Source organism: Rutidosis leptorrhynchoides, chromosome 9, assembly GCF_046630445.1.
Source record: "Rutidosis leptorrhynchoides isolate AG116_Rl617_1_P2 chromosome 9, CSIRO_AGI_Rlap_v1, whole genome shotgun sequence".
Lineage (NCBI taxonomy): Eukaryota > Viridiplantae > Streptophyta > Magnoliopsida > Asterales > Asteraceae > Rutidosis > Rutidosis leptorrhynchoides.
The window spans coordinates 43522951-43536150 of NC_092341.1; the positions used below are offsets into that span (position 1 = coordinate 43522951).

The 13200-nt window shown below is 37.6% G+C and overlaps 1 protein-coding gene across 1 annotated transcript; it reads left to right on the forward strand.

Annotated features, from left to right (window-relative positions):
• The first annotated feature begins 548 nt into the window (after nucleotides 1-548).
• On the forward strand, nucleotides 549-11826 carry LOC139867989 (uncharacterized). The gene is made up of 5 exons (XM_071856331.1): nucleotides 549-933; nucleotides 1043-1282; nucleotides 1379-1563; nucleotides 1645-1725; nucleotides 11332-11826. Exons 1-5 carry the CDS (start codon nucleotides 549-551, stop codon nucleotides 11824-11826), a joined length of 1386 nt encoding a protein of 461 aa, XP_071712432.1.
• The last annotated feature ends 1374 nt before the right edge of the window (nucleotides 11827-13200 follow it).

Here is a 13200-nt window from a genome sequence, read left to right on the forward strand (position 1 = left end):
TCCTTTAGGTTGCATTACATTGTGTGTGCTGCATTCATTATTACTCTGTCTCTTTATCCTTACAGGTGTTCTCTAGTCTATTTTTCTATCGAATTGTGCCTGCATTATAACTTGCTTTCTGTGTACTTTTTTTCCTGATTACTTGAGTTTATGTTACTGTCATGGCTGATGATACTACTGAGAATGCTATTACTCTTATTAATAAACTTGACTTTGGTGATCCTTTATATTTGCATGCTAGTGACACTACTGGTACTCCACTTATATCTGTTAAACTCAAAGGAACTGAAAACTATCAAATTTGGAGTAGATCTATGTTACTTGCTCTTTCTACTAAAAATAAAACTGGTTTTGTGGATGGTTCCTTTGTTAAAAATGTTAATGATAATGTTCTTGCCTCTCAATGGGATAGGTGTAATTCTGTGGTCTTGTCTTGGATCTTAGGATCTTTATCTGAAGAATTATAATCTGGTCAAATCTTTTCCTCTATTGCTTCTGTTGTGTGGACTGAATTAAAAGAAACTTATGACAAGGTTGATGGGTCAAACATGTTTAATCTGCATGCTAAAATTAACACTATCAAACAAAATGGTTCTAGTGTGGCTGAATACTTCAATAAGTTAAATACTCTTTGGAAACAATATGATGCTATGCTTAACTTGGTTTCTTGTACTTGTGATGCTTCTGATGGTTTTAAAAAACATGATAAGCTAATGAGGTGTATGCAATTTCTTATGGGTCTTGATGATACTTATATGCACACTAGAAGCAACATCCTTATGATTGACCCCTTTCCTGATGTCAAAACTGCCTTTGCCATTATTTCTAGAGAAGAATCTCATAGAGGTTCCTCATCTGGAAATAATAATTCCAAAGTCCAGCATTCTGCCTTTGTTGCTCAAACAAACAAACCTAATTTTTCAAACTATGGAGGCAAAAATAATTTTTCAAAGAAACAATAATAATCAAAGAGGTCCAAATCCCAATCTTCATTGCACAAAGTGCAACAAAACTAGGCACACTATTGATAGATGTTTTAAAGTTGTTGGTTACCCTCCAAACTTCAAAAAACCAAACAACCCTGGTCTTAGTGAAAATTTCAAATCAAACAATGTTGTGACTGAAAACCCATCCTCCTCAAGTCCAAGCAACTCAACTGGCATATTACCTACACCATCTACTTCTTTATCTCTCACAAATGATCAGATTGCTAGACTGGTGACCTTGCTGAATGATACTTCCACCTCCACTACCACTCCAAATTTTTCTTCAAATATGTCAGGTAGTTTTTCCAATTACAATGTATTCTTCAATGAAAATTTTAATATGAGCTTTAATTCTAAATCTGTTTTAAATAAAAATAAAAGGTGGATAATAGATTCAGGAGCAAACCAACACATGACTGTGTCTAATAATAATCTTGAAAATGTTATTGATGTCACTAATTTAAACATGAAAGTTTCTCACCCAAATGGTACTGAAGCTAAAATTAGAAAAATTGGAAATTTAAAACTGCCAAACCTTATAACTTTATATGATGTATTGGTTGTCCCTGGTTACTATGTGAGTCTTTTGTCTGTCAGTAAAATTGCTAGTGATAGTAATCTTATTGTTAGTTTTGATAACCAAAATTGTTACATTCAGGATTCTGTGACAAGAAATACTCTGGGGACTGGTAGCATTAGTGGTGGTCTTTATGTGTTTGATGATTCTCAATATGCTTCTGTAAACTATAACTCCACTATTATCTCATGTGAGTCTACCCTGCTATGGCACAATAGGCTTGGCTGTAGCAACCCGACAAAATCGTCATTGACGGCGCCGTCTACTTAGGTCCCATTACGTGGTCGTAATTCCTTAAAATAACGTTTGACCAAAAAATATGTCGCATTCATTTCAAATGTAAAGATTGTTTCAAAGTTTACAAGAATAGTTCAACCTCAAGTTACGTTACAACGTTAAGTACAAATGAAACCTATGCGATACAATTTAAAAATAGCCAAAAGACGCTCCATGTATACATATATACTCGACATCCAATTCAAGTATCAAAATAATGAGCGGAAGCATGTATCACAAAACGTTCAAGGACCTGAGAAAAACATAGAAATATGTCAACGAAAACGTTGGTGAAATCATAGGTTTATGTAAGTAAGTAAGTACAAATGAACCACAAGATTTATAACGTTGAAGTAATAGTAAACCATTCTAAAATTTGTTATCACGAGCACCCAATTATCAAGACTTAACTTTCCATCCATAGAACCCCATCAAAATAGTGTTAGAACATAAACTGTTTCTCAAAAATATATTTCATCCAATAACGGTAGCGAACCGTCCGAATGAGGGTTTGTCAAACCCATATGGCCATACAACATAAGTTCTCGCTTACATCCGGCAAGTGTAACTAATGATAATCGAATTGAGGATTTTTGTTCTAACTCGTATGTAGAATGTTTGTTTCCGTACTTGTGTTCACTTTGTAAAATGAAACGTTTATGTTTTCTCATCCCAAATGTAAGTTTAAAAGGGTAAAAGTGGGACTATGATCTTACCTTGAATGCACGAGTAAATAAGTACTTCACAAGTAAACGTGTGCAAGGACAATTGCTAGTCTTGACCTAAACAAGTAGGTTGTATCAATAACGGTAAACACGATAGGTCAAAGTTGTTCAATTAGTCCTATGGCTCGTTACGACTCGATTATATAGCATGTGAATCAAATTGTCAAGTTTCATGCAAGATATAAGTATAAAAGCATGTTAGAACGATTGCATAAGTGTTTGGTTAAATTTGAATAAAAGTCAACTTTGGTCAAGTTAAAGTCAACGAAAAAGTCAACACGTTCGGGTCGGGTCCCGAACTATTTTTCTGAGGTTTTTAATCATATATAAGCATGTTAGAACAAGTTACATGTGAATCGGAGGTGCGTAGCATAGCAAACATTTTTCGTAAATTGACAAGGTTGATCAGTCTTTGAACGCGGCTATTGCCGCGTCGCGACACAGAAGGGCCGCGCCGCGACAATGTGCGGGAGCTGGTACCTGGGTTGTTTCAATTGTTCAAGTCTCATCCAAACTTCAAATTATCATAACTAATGAACCGTAAATACCTAAAACGCATACCATACATCGTTGGAAAGGTAATTTAACGAGGAACACAACTAAACACCTTTCATCAATTAAAAACATCATTTACAAAAATCAAAATCCAAGTTGAATGCTCATTTAATGTTCATCATAAATACTTTCAAGTTCATAAATGCACATTTATGATTCGGGAATTAAATGCACACATATAATACGCCGTTTCGTAGGTAATCACGCATACAATACTACTAAACACTTACAAACAATATTGCAAGGCTTTTAATGCATCAAAGATCACATTTAAGGCCCCCAAACCCTAACTAACAATCACAAATTTAACAATTTTGTTTATAAAGTTAATCCATGCCAACCTACATACCAAATTGAAGCTAGTGATGATAGTAATACATTTAATACATGCACTTTTAACATCTAACAACATTTAAGCAACCAAATCTCAAGATCAAACACACCCATTTCAAGTTTAAGCTAGTTACATCAAAATGACAAGAACAAGCATATAAAGCATATATTCATGTTAGACTTGAGCCATAGACACTAATTAACACTTTTATAAGTTAAAAACATCAAGAACCAAGAATCTAGTGATTTTAGAAAGTTACCCAAACTTGATGAAATCGGTATGGAATTGAAGAGGAAGATGCAAGGATTCCAAATATGTAATTTGTTTCGATGTTTGATTGCTAACTTGAAAATGGATGATGAATCTTTGAATTGGAGTTTTGAGAGAAAAGTTGAAAGTGTTAGAGAAAAGAGGATGAAATGAATGGATGAGGAAAGAGTTGACTCTTTGACCTAGTCACACCTTTGGTCAAATGGCAAAATTGATCCCTCAAGTTTAAAGCGAGTGCTTGTATTACCTAAACGAGTTATTTTAAAACGCGTGTTAACGGAAGATGTTATAATTATATAACGGACTTTAAAATAGTTAAACGGAAGGTAAACAGAAAAAGGCGGGATGTTACATTACCTACTCCTTAAAAAAAATTTCGTCCCGAAATTTAAGTAGGCGTAGTAGTCGTTGTTTCTTCCTCGAGAACTTGTGTTTCCGAATCCATGAATAAATGAGGGTATTTCCTTTGCATTTGATCTTGCCTTTCCCAAGTAAACTCGGGTCCCCTTTTGGCATTCCAACCGACCTTAATTATCGGGATTCTACTTTGTTTTAGCGTCTTGACGGAGGTGTCCACAATTTCAACCGGTTCCTCCACAAAATGAAGTTTGTCATCAATAGTAAGCTCCTCGAGAGGGATGACGAGTTCAGGTTCGGCAAAATAGTTCTTCAAGTTCGATACATGGAAAGTAGGATGGACGGAGCTCAGTTGAGGCGGAAGATCTAAACGATAAGCAACGGTTCCAACACGCCCCAAGATTTTGAAAGGACCAATATACCGCGGATTTAGTTTCCCGCGTTTCCCGAAACGGATTACACCTTTCCAAGGTGCGACTTTTAACATTACGCGGTCACCGATTTGAAATTCGAGGTCGTTGCGTCTTTTGTCGGTATAGCTCTTTTGATGAATACGGGCCGTCCGGAGCCTATCTCGGATTTGAACGATCTTCTCGGTCGTTTCATGAATGAGTTCGGGTCCGGTGATTTGTGTGTCGCCTACTTCAGCCCAATAAAGAGGAGAACGACATTTTCGACCATATAACGCTTCAAAAGGTGCAGATTTAATACTCGCGTGATAACTATTGTTGTAAGAGAACTAGGCTAGTGGCAAATGCTTGTCCCAAGCTTTTCCAAAATCGAAAATGCAAGCTCATAACATGTCTTCCAAAGTTTTAATTGTGCGTTCGCTTTGTCCATCGATTTGTGGATGATATGCGGTGCTCATGTCTAAACGCGTTCCCAACGCTTCTTGTAAGGCACGCCAAAATCTAGAAACAAAACGGCCATATCGGTCCAAAATAATCGATAAAGATACACCGTGACGGGCTAAGATCTCTTTAATGTAAAGTTGTGCAAGTTTCTCCATTTTGTCGGTTTCCTTCATGGCTAGGAAATGGGCGAATTTGGTGAGACGGTCTACAATAACCCAAATAGTATCATAACCGCTCGCCATTTTTGGTAGTTTTGTGATGAAATCCATCATTATTCTCTCCCACTTCCATTGTGGGAGTTCGGGTTGTTGAAGTAGCTCAGACGGTCTTTGGTGTTCGGCATTGACTTTGGAGCAAGTTAGGCACTTTCCAACATAAGTAGCGACATCCCTCTTAATATTCGGCCACCAATATTGTTCTTTAAGGTCATGGTACATCTTATTGGCGCCAGGGTGAATCGAGTATCTTGACTTATGGGCTTCGTCTAGAATAAGGTTTCGTAAATTCCCATAACTAGGCACCCAAATCCTTCCGGTGAAAAATCAGAGTCCGGTCTCCTTAGCTTCTAATCGGGAGGCGAGGACGTTCAAATATTCATGAGAAATATTTTCATCCTTGAGAGCCTCATCTTGGGCTACCCGAATTTGACTATTGAGGTTGGTGTGAATGGTGATGTTTAAAGCTCGGACACGAAGAGGCACCGCTCTTTCTTTTCAACTTAAGGCATCGGCTACTACATTCGCCTTTTCGGGATGGTAACGAAGCTCACAATCGTAATCATTCAAAGTTTCAATCCACCGTCGTTGTTGCATGTTTAGTTGTTTTTGGTCGAAGATGTGTTGGAGGCTTTTGTGATCGGTGAAGATAGTGCTCTTGGTTCCATAAAGATAGTGTCTCCACATTTTAAGTGCAAAGACAACGGCTCTGAGTTCGAGATCATGTGTCGTGTAGTTCCGTTCATGAATTTTTAGTTGTCGGGAGGCATAAGCAATGACTCTCTTTCGTTGCATTAATACACACCCAAAACCATGTTTCGAGGCATCACAATATACAACAAAATCATCATTGCCTTCGAGAAGTGACAAGATAGGAGCGGTGGTTAGCTTTGTCTTCAAAATTTGAAATGCGGATTCTTGTTCGTTGCCCAAATGAATTTCTTTCCCTTATGAGTTAACGCGGTTAGAGGACGAGCAACGTTAAATCTTTGATGAATCTACGATAGTATCCGGTGAGACCCAAAAATTGACGAATGTGAGTAGGAGTAGTAGGAGTCTCCCATTTACTAATGGCTTAGATTTTTGATGGATCGACCTTAATACCTTGATCACTTACAACATGACCAAGAAATTGAACTTCCTTCAACCAAAATTCACACTTGGAGAATTTGGCATAGAGTCGTTTTTGTCTCAAGAGTTCAAGCACGAGTCGAAGATGTTGTTTTTGCTCTTCTTCGCTTTTAGAATAGACCAAAATATCATCGATGAACACGATAACGAATTTTTCGAGGTATGGTTTGCACACGCGGTTCATAAGATCCATGAACACGGTGCGTTAGTGAGACCAAATGGCATTACAAGATATTCATAACTACCATAACGAGTTCGGAAGGCAGTTTTGGAGACATCTTCCCCCTTAACCCTTAGTTGATGATAACCTGAACGGAGATCGATTTTTGAATACACACAAGACCCTTGTAGTTGATCAAAGAGGTCATCGATGCGAGAAAGAGGATATCGGTTCTTAACCATCAATTTGTTTAGTTCTCGATAATCAATGCACATTCATAGGGATCCATCTTTCTTTTTAACGAACAAAATCAGAGCGCCCCATGGTGAATGGCTAGTTTGGATAAAACCACGGTCAAGTAGTTCTTGGATTTGACTTTGCAATTCTTGCATTTCGGATGGAGCGAGTCTATACGGTGCACGTGCTATAGGTGCAGCTCTCGGAATAAGATCGATTTGGAATTCAACAGGTCGATGAGGTGGAAGACCCGGCAATTCGTCGAGAAATACATCGGAAAAGTCACTAACAATTGGCACATCGTCGATATGCTTCTCATCGGACTCGACTTTCTTAACGTGGGCAAGGATCGCAAAACAACCTTTACGAAGGTATTTTTGAACTTTAAGGCACGAGACGAGGTTGAGTCTGACGCAACTCTTATCGCAATAAACAATCAAGGGTTCACCATTCTCGATAGGAATTTGAATCGCTTTAAGATCACAAAGGATCTGAGATTTCTTTTTGGCTAACCAATCCATACCAATGATTACATCGAAGCTTCCTAGTTCTATAGGTATCAAGTCAATTTCAAACTCTTTACCCATTAAGTTTAACGTACACTCCCGGTAAAATTTGTCGACACTCAATAGTTTTCCGTTGGCCACTTCAATGGTATAAGTAGTATCTAATGGGAGTGGTGGAGTACTAAAAGAATGAGTCAAAGTCTTGGATACAAAACTCTTATCAGAACCCGAATCGAATAAGCAAGAGACATAAGAATTGTTGAGAAGAAATGTACCCGTGACTAGTTCATTGTCATCTCGGGCTTCCTCGGTGTTAATGTTGAAAGCTCGACCGCGCGTATTGGGGTTATCTTTCTTCTTTGGGCATGCATTTCTATAATGACCCGTTTGACCACATTCGTAACAAGTGACCGTCTTTGGTGTATTGGGCCCCTTTCGAGCGACGGGGGTGGCACTTTTACAATCGTTGGCCTTATGACCAATTCCTTGGCAACGATGGAAAATTAGCTTGTCACATTCACCAAAGTGATGCTTGTTGCATTTGTTGCAAAGAGGTAGGTTTCCGGCATAACCCTTCTTGCCATCGGAGGTGAAAGACTTCTTGGCGAAGTTGTTGTTGTTGCTTGATTGGGGGGCTTCCCACTTTCTTTTATTGCCACCTGCTTTATCCTCGACCTTAGGTGCCGGTACTACAATTTTGTCCACCGTTTCAATCAATTTGCGGGACATCTTCGAAGTTTTTTGATGATTAGCGGGTTTGGATGACATTACCCCGTGTTTGATGCTCTTTGGAAGACCATCCATGTAAAGTTCAACCCTTAAAGACTCGGGGTTCACAAGGTTTGGGCACATCAAGGTTAGTTCGGAAAATCGATGATTGTAGGCCTTGAGATCATTTCCGACCGCTTTTAAAGTTCTTAGCTCTTGTTCGAACCTTCGGGTTTCTTCACGAGGAAAATATTCGATGATCATCTTTTCCCTTAAATCAGCCCAAGAGAGGGCGTGGGCTTCATCGGTACCCACCGATTGTACATAGGTGTTCCACCAAGTGAGCGCGACACCGGCAAAAGTGTGAGTGGAGTACTTGACCTTGTCTTAGTCCTGACAACCGCTTATGCTAAAGACGACTTCCGTTTGCTCAAACCATCGGGTGAGCACAACCAGTCCCCCGGTTCCATCGAAAGTGTGAGGTTTGCACCCCATGAAGTTCTTGTAGGAGCACCCTTCACTTGAATTACCGGCTCCTTGATTGTTGTTGTTGTTATGGTTGTTGTTATTGTTATTGGAGGAGTGACCGGTCATGGCCGCATCTACGGCGGTGGATATCATCCGTTGGAGAGCTTGTTCTGGTGTTTCATGGCGTGGTACACGGCGAGGAGGCATTGTTCCTTCAAAACACAAGAATATCGTTGATTAGTATTCTCAATAATACTAACTGTGATATGGAATAAGGATAAAGAGAAAATTTTCCTTGACTCGCCTTAAATTCTTTATGTCATAATGTCGGAACATTCATATGAGTCACCGTAATATAATCCCGGCAATTATATTACCCTAATTCATATGTGCATTCGACATTATTTCACTAAGTCAAGGTGGCGTGTCAATCAAATTAAACAACGTGAGATTAAGATGGAATAAAAGTTAGATATGAATAGAAGAGTTCGAGTATAAATGCACAAGTAGTCAAGTAATTCCTACTTCAAGTCTATATGCCGGTTGTAGTCTAGACTCACTAATGTACCCTATGACTCGGGGTTGACACCAATGAACTCTAAATCCCTACAACCAACGCTCTGATACCATCTGTAGCGACCCGACAAAATCGTCATTGACGGTGCCATCTACTTAGGTCCCATTACGTGGTCGTAAGTCCTTAAAATAACGTTTGACCAAAAAATATGTCGCATTCATTTCAAATGTAAAGATTGTTTCAAAATTTACAAGAATAGTTCAACCACAAGTTACGTTACAACGTTAAGTACAAATGAAACCTATGCGACACAATTTAAAAATAGCCAAAAGACGCTCCATGTATGCATATATACTCGACATCCAATGCAAGTATCAAAATAATGAGCGGAAGCATGTATCACAAAACGTTCAAGGACCTGAGAAAAACATAGAAATCTGTCAACGAAAACGTTGGTGAAATCATAGGTTTAAGTAAGTAAGTAAGTAAGTACAAATGCACCACAAGATTTATAACGTTGAAGTAATAGTAAACCATTCTAAAATTTGTTATCACGAGCACCCAATTATCAAGGCTTAACTTTCCATCCATAGAACCCCATCACAATAGCGTTAGAACATACACTGTTTCTGGAAAATATATTTCATCCAATAACGGTAGCGAACCGTCCGAATGAGGGTTTGTCAAACCCATATGGCCATACAACATAAGTTCTCGCTTACACCCTGCAAGTGTAACTAATGATAATCGAATTGAGGATTTTTGTTCTCACTCGTATGTAGAATGTTTGTTTCCGTACTTGTGTTCACTTTGTAAAATGAAACGTTTATGTTTTCTCATCCCAAATGTAAGTTTAAAATGGTAAAATTGGGACTATGATCTCACCTTGAGTGCACGAGTAAATAAGTACTTCACAAGTAAACGTGTGCAAGGACAATTGCTAGTCTTGACCTAAACAAATAGGTTGTATCAATAACGGTAAACACGATAGGTCAAAGTTGTTCAATTAGTCCTATGGCTCGTTACGACTCGATTATATAGCATGTAAATCAAATTGTCAAGTTTCATGCAAGATATATGTATAAAAGCATGTTAGAACGATTGCATAAGTGTTTGGTTAAATTTGAATAAAAGTCAACTTTGGTCAAGTCAAAGTCAACGAAAAAGTCAACACGTTCGGGTCGGGTCCCGGACTATTTTTCTGAGGTTTTTAATCATATATAAGCATGTTAGAACAAGTTACATGTGAATCGGAGGTGCGTAGCATAGCAAACATTTTTCGTAAATTGACAAGGTTAATCAGTCCCTGAATGCGGCTATTGCCGCATCGCGACACAGAAGGGCTACGCCGCGACAATGTGCGGGAGCTGGTACCTGGGCTGTTTCAGTTGTTCAAGTCTCATCCAAACTTCAAATTATCATAACTAATGAACCGTAAATACCTAAAACGCATGCCATACATCGTTGGAAAGGTAATTTAACGAGGAACGCAACTAAACACCTTTCATCAATTAAAACATCATTTACAAAAATTAAAATCCAAGTTGAATGCTCATTTAATGTTCATCATAAATACTTTCAAGTTCATAAATGCACATTTATGATTCGGGAATTAAATGCACACATATAATACGCCGTTTCGTAGGTAATCACGCATACAATACTACTAAACACTTACAAACAACATTGTAAGGCTTTTAATGCATCAAAGATCACATTTAAGGCCACCAAACCCTAACTAACAATCACAAATTTAATAATTTTGTTTATGAAGCTAATCCATGCCAACCTACATACCAAATTGAAGCTAATGATGCTAGTAATACATTTAATACATGTAATTTTAACATCTAACAACATTTAAGCAACCAAATCTCAAGATCAAACACACTCATTTCAAGTTTAAGCTAGTTACATCAAAATAACAAGAACAAGCATATAAATCATATATTCATGTTAGACTTGAGCCATAGATACTAATTAACACTTTTATAAGTTAAAAACATCAAGAACCAAGAATCTAGTGATTTTAGAAAGTTACCCAAACTTGATGAAATCGGTATGGAATTGAAGAGGAAGATGCAAGGATTCCAAATATGTAATTTGTTTCGATGTTTGATTGTTAACTTGAAAATGGATGATGAATCTTTGAATTGGAGTTTTGAGAGAAAAGTTAAAAGTGTTAGAGAAAAGAGGATGAAATGAATGGATGAGGAAAGAGTTGACTCTTTGACCTAGTCACACCTTTGGTCAAATGGCAAAATTGGTCCCTCAAGTTTAAAGCGGGTGCGTGTATTACCTAAACGAGTTATTTTAAAATGCGTGTTAAGGGAAGATGTTATAATTATATAACGGACTTTAAAATAGTTAAACGGAAGGTAAACGGAAAAAGGCGGGATGTTACATTGGCCACCCTTCTTAACCTGTCTTGGAAATTTTGAAACATTCATTGAAGCTTGATAACAAGCATTCTGAGGAACCCTGTGAGGTCTGCCTAAGGGCTAAACAGTCAAGAGAACCTTTTCCCTTGAGTGAACATGTTTCTGTATCTCTTGGAGATCTGATTCATGTTGACCTATGGGGTCCCTATAAGGTTACTAGTAGAGAGGGTTTCAAGTTGTTCCTTACCATTGTTGATGATTATACCAGGGCTGTTTGGGTGTATATGCTTAAAAGCAAAGATGATGTTTTTGAAAATTTGGTTAACTTTATAAACCTTATCCACACACGGTTTGATAAGAAAATTAAAATTGTGAGATCTGATAATGTAATTGAGTTTGTCAACAACCAAACAAAAAACTTCTTTGACACAAAAGGTATTATTCATCAAACTACTATTGCTTACACTCCACAACAGAATGGCATTGTGGAAAGGAAACATAGGCACCTGCTCAATGTTGCTAGGTCCCTTATGTTTCAGGGGGGGAATTCCTTTATTTTTGTGGAGTGACTGTGTTTTAACTGCTACTTATCTTATTAACAGGACCCCATCTAAGGTGTTGAATGGCAAGTCTCCTTTTCAAATGATTTATAGCCATGAGCCATCTCTCTCCCACTTAAGGAATTTTGGCTGTCTTGTTTTCTCAAAAATCTTAAATGTTTCTGATAAATTTTCTTCTAAGTCTGAAAAATGTGTCCTCGTTGGTTTTTCTTCTATCAAAAAGGGCTACAAACTTTGGAGTTTGGACAGAAAACTTGTGTTTTATTCTAGGGATGTTAAGTGTTTTGAAAATATCTTTCCTTTTATTTAAATGAATCCTAAGTCTTCTATTGATGAAAGAGTGTCTGAACTAAATTTTTTTGATCTTTTTCAAAATGACAACAATTTTCCTAAAAATCCCAATGATGAAGGGAGAGGTCACTTAGAAAATGATGTCATGATGGCAACCCCTTCTACCAATCCTCTTGTAGAAGGTGGAGGCAGTCATGATGACTTTTATGTTAATGATCATAATGATCACATCCCGGAGGGTACTTCTGATAACACAAACTGCAATGGAGAAGAGACTGAGACTGTTCAACCTACCCTTAGGAGGTCTGAAAGGACCAGTCACCTACCTAGAAGTCTTAATGATTAAATTATTGAGGGTAAGGTTAAGTATGGTATTGAGAAAGTGGTAAATTATTCTAACTTAAGTCCTGATAACATGTGTTTTTTGTCATCACTAAACAAGAGTTGTGAGCCTGCTAACTACTATCAGGCTTCATTGGACCCAAATTGGACCAATGCAATGAATGAGGAAATGGAAGCTCTATATAGAAACAATACCTGGTCTTAACTGATTTACCACCTGGTAGAAAACCTATAGGTAACAAGTGGGTCTATAAAATTAAATATAAGTCTAATGGTGAAATTGAAAGGTATAAGGCTAGACTTGTTGCTAAGGGTTATAGTCAAAATGAGGGTATAGACTATGAGGAAACATTATCTCTTGTTGTTAAAATTGTTACTGTTAGGTGTTTGTTAACCATTGCTGTCCAAAATGATTGGAAATTGTTTCAACTTGATGTTAATAATGCCTTCTTGTATGGTGAATTGTCTGAGGATGTGTACATGCAGTTACCACAAGGTTATTTCCCTCAAAATGAAACCAAAGTGTGCAAACTGAACAAATCCTTATATGGCCTAAAACAGGCTCCTAGACAATGGAATGAAAAACTAACCTTAGCTTTAAAGGAGAATGGTTTTATGCAAAGTCTCAATGATTACTCTCTGTTTATCAAACAAACTAAGTCTCTATTTATTGCTTTATTAATCTATGTGGATGACATGATTATAACTGGTAATGATGAGAATGAAATTCACAATGTCAAAAAGTTCCTC